This window comes from Cucurbita maxima, unplaced genomic scaffold, assembly GCF_002738345.1.
Source record: "Cucurbita maxima cultivar Rimu unplaced genomic scaffold, Cmax_1.0 Cma_Scf00011, whole genome shotgun sequence".
In the NCBI taxonomy this organism is placed as follows: Eukaryota; Viridiplantae; Streptophyta; class Magnoliopsida; order Cucurbitales; family Cucurbitaceae; genus Cucurbita; species Cucurbita maxima.
Genome location: NW_019272027.1, coordinates 1,798,100 through 1,801,607, shown reverse-complemented (window position 1 = coordinate 1,801,607; position 3,508 = coordinate 1,798,100). Strand labels below are relative to the sequence as shown.

General features: G+C 30.2%; 1 protein-coding gene across 1 annotated transcript in view; it reads right to left on the bottom strand.

Annotated features, from left to right (window-relative positions):
• Positions 1–2,496: 2,496 nt before the first annotated feature.
• The window catches only part of LOC111486160 (protein SHORT HYPOCOTYL IN WHITE LIGHT 1-like), a 4,960-nt gene continuing 3,948 nt past the window's right edge, over positions 2,497–3,508 (bottom strand). Inside the window, exon 4 of the mRNA XM_023133187.1 lies at positions 2,497–3,243. Coding sequence (XP_022988955.1) covers positions 3,085–3,243 — 159 coding nt within the window. The 3' untranslated portion in view covers positions 2,497–3,084. The remainder of the gene's footprint in view (positions 3,244–3,508) is intronic.

The following is a 3,508-nucleotide window of genomic DNA, read 5'->3' as shown; positions in this document are numbered from 1 at the left end:
ATAGGGAAATATGAAATTCAAACTCATGTGACAAGCCACGGACCTGAAAGAATCACTAAAGAAATCCCACATCTAGAAGCCCGCTTACTCCGGAATTTAGACAAAAATGGAATTGTGATGCTGGGATCGTGGGTGGAGACGGGTGATATTTTAGTAGGTAAATTAACGCCTCAGATGGCGAAAGAATCATCGTATGCCCCTGAAGATAGATTATTACGAGCCATACTTGGCATTCAGGTATCTACTTCAAAAGAAACCTGTCTAAAACTACCTATAGGCAGTAGGGGTCGAGTTATTGATGTGAGATGGATCCAGAAAAAAGGGGGTTCGAGTTATAATCCAGAAATGATTCGGGTATATATTTCATAGAAACGTGAAATCAAAGTAAGCGATAAGATAGCGGGAAGACATGGAAATAACTCGACTTCGATTCTTGAATAATCCACATCACTTCTGCTTCTATTGTAACAAAAGATTCCCTTTTTATGTGGATTATGTGGAAAAGGCCCATATCAATAATTATAATTATGATTTTACGTATGGACAATTCCTCAATATCTTGTTCATTCGCAACAAAATATTTTCTTTGTGCGGCGGTAAAAAAATATATATGGTTCAACTTATTATATATAGTTTTACCATACATAACCATCTACTATGTATATAACTATCTATCATATATAACATATAGCTTTTTACCGTAAATAGCTAATTTACTTTAGTATAACAGTTGACTAAACTATAAATAAGCATTAGACTCTATAACCTAACAATTCTAACCGAGACTGATTTAGTCAACTAAGAATTTCATTCTCAAACGATCATTCATGAGCATCTGGACTGCACCATCCCAATTGAGGCTTTGCACAACCTCAATATTCCAACATCAACACATCTTGTCAACATGTTTGCTGGATTCTTTGCACCCTCTATCTTCTCAAAACACATCATCATCTTCCACTAACCTCCAAATGAAATGGTATCACCTTCCGTGTTTTATCTTAAAATGATAGACGGGGATCCTCACCAACTATATGACACTTTGGCTATCTCTACAAAGAATCTTTTCGTACTGCTTCTTGCCCAATTCTTCCAAATAGTCAGTCGTCCATATCATATTCTTTCCAACTTCAGTTATTGCCACGTACTCAGCCTCAGTACAACAATGTGTTCTTAATGTGTTGTATCGAAAATATTAATTTCGTACTCAGTCTCGGTAACAATGTGTTTTTACTATATTCTTAACAATCTGTTGTACTCAGCCTCGGTACTACAACACGTACTCAGCCTCAGTACAACAATGTGTTCAGGTAACAATCTCGGCTCATATATTCTTAACAATAATTTTTACTATAAAAACTAAAACATAACTTATATGTTAATATTCAAATACCAAATTATTACGTACTAAAGTTTAGGGACCAAATGGTAACAACATTACAAATCAATATTTAACACGAAATTAATTTTTAACCAACATTTAAAAGAATTTTTAAAAATAGGGAATAATTCTTGATGTGAGGTACAAAAGCTACACTTAAATTTTGATGTTACATTTAAAATATTATCAGAATTTTATATAAATAAAATTATTTTCAACAATTTTATTACATTATTTAAGTTTAGATAATAAAAGGTAATTAACAATTAAGTTTTTATTGAATTAAATTATTAGAATAATTTTAACTAATTACATTTTAATTTAAGTTTCATTCAGATTAAGTTTTTAAATTTATTTTATAATAAATCTTAGCAATTATCTTAAATTATATAAACTTGTAAAAACAACTTAAATTAAAAAAAGAAATAAGTATATTATAAGCGAGTATGTGGCGTAAACTTATGTAAACTAATTGGTTTTAAATCATCCAATAATGCTTTTAATTAAAAGCTATAATTATAAAAAAATAAAACTAAATACTTTGATAATTTTATTAGATTATTTAATTGAATAAATTTTACGTTCCTATTATTAGGTAGTTAATTAATATTTTCTAAAAAAAATTAATATTTTAAATAAAGAATATGCAAAAATAAATGAAACAATATTTATTCATACTAATTTATAATAATAGAATAATTTATTATATTACAATTATCGACATAATTAATTAAACCTGTAATGTCACATTGGTTGAGAAGGAAAACAAAAATATCATTTATAAGGGTGTGGAGCATTTTAAAGCCAGATGAAAAGCGCGAAAGGAAAAGTTCAAATAGGACAATATCTATCCATTATAAAAATTAAATAAAAAAGAAAAAGAAATCTAAAATAGGAGAGAAAAGCCATGAGAAATAAAAAACTATAATTTTTTCCTTTCACGCCACGTTTTTACGGAGACTAAACTATTACGAATCAAAGTTAAAAGTTTAAAGAACCAAATTTATTTTCAAAAAAAAAAAATTAAAGTGATTGCACACAATATAAGTAGGTGGGACTTCGGAACCTTACCGTACCACGACAAAGCCATTCTTTTCATTTCATTTCGTTTTTTATACGAATCCAATTTCATTGCACAAAAAAAAAAAAAACATTACAACCAAATAATACACCAAATCTGCCCCATAATATTACATCAGAAGCTACCCTCCCTTGCTGTTTCTACTCGTGATCTAAATATTTGAGGAAAAAGAACAAATTCTTTCATAGTTTACAGAAAGCTACAAGGACAACATTATATTGAATCATATAGAACAGAATTCCAGCTGTTTAAACTCGACTATGATATTCAAACTTTCATGCATATTTTATTTTGATCTTTAAACTTCGAAATGTTTTACTATTTTAGTCCCTAAACTTTGCATAGAAAGTTGTTGTAGTCCTTGCAGCTATTTTCGTAAGGCATTTCCAAAAATCCGATTTCGTTTCGAAACCCACCCCCTTTAACTACTAATGAAAACTTTTGGCAAGGACTAAAACAATTTTATACGAAGTTTAGAGAAAGAAGAATTTACTGACCATGAAATAAGTATGAAGGCTATGCAACCAAGCCTATTTTATTCTAATTATCTTCCTTTTTTCTTTTTAATGTGTCATCACTAACCTTGTCACTTATAACGTATAAGTAGTTAAGTGAGAGGAATTCAGGAAGCAGGTTGTGCACCAGTCCAGGCATGGTGCTGATCATCATCCAGTCGATCGAATCTGTGGCTGCGGATATCTTGTAGATATAAGATGCCAGTCCACACTCCACGAATGATAAGTATGCTCACAAACACTGCAGTTCCAAGGGTGCATATCACCTAAGATTTCACAAAGCAGCAGGGGAAATAAGTGTTCTTTTTTCTTTTTTATTTCACTATTGAAGGTGGCATGATTGAGAAAATTGAAACTAGAAGAGAGCAAAGACGTGCAGAAATAAAGGCCAAGCACAAAGAAAGGAGATAAAAGTATATAGTTCTGAGAAATCTAACCCTCAGCTACACATGACACCACTAGAGTCGATGGCAAAAAAAAAAAAAAAAAAAAAAAAAAAAAAAAAAAAAAAAAAAAAAAAAAAAAAAAAAA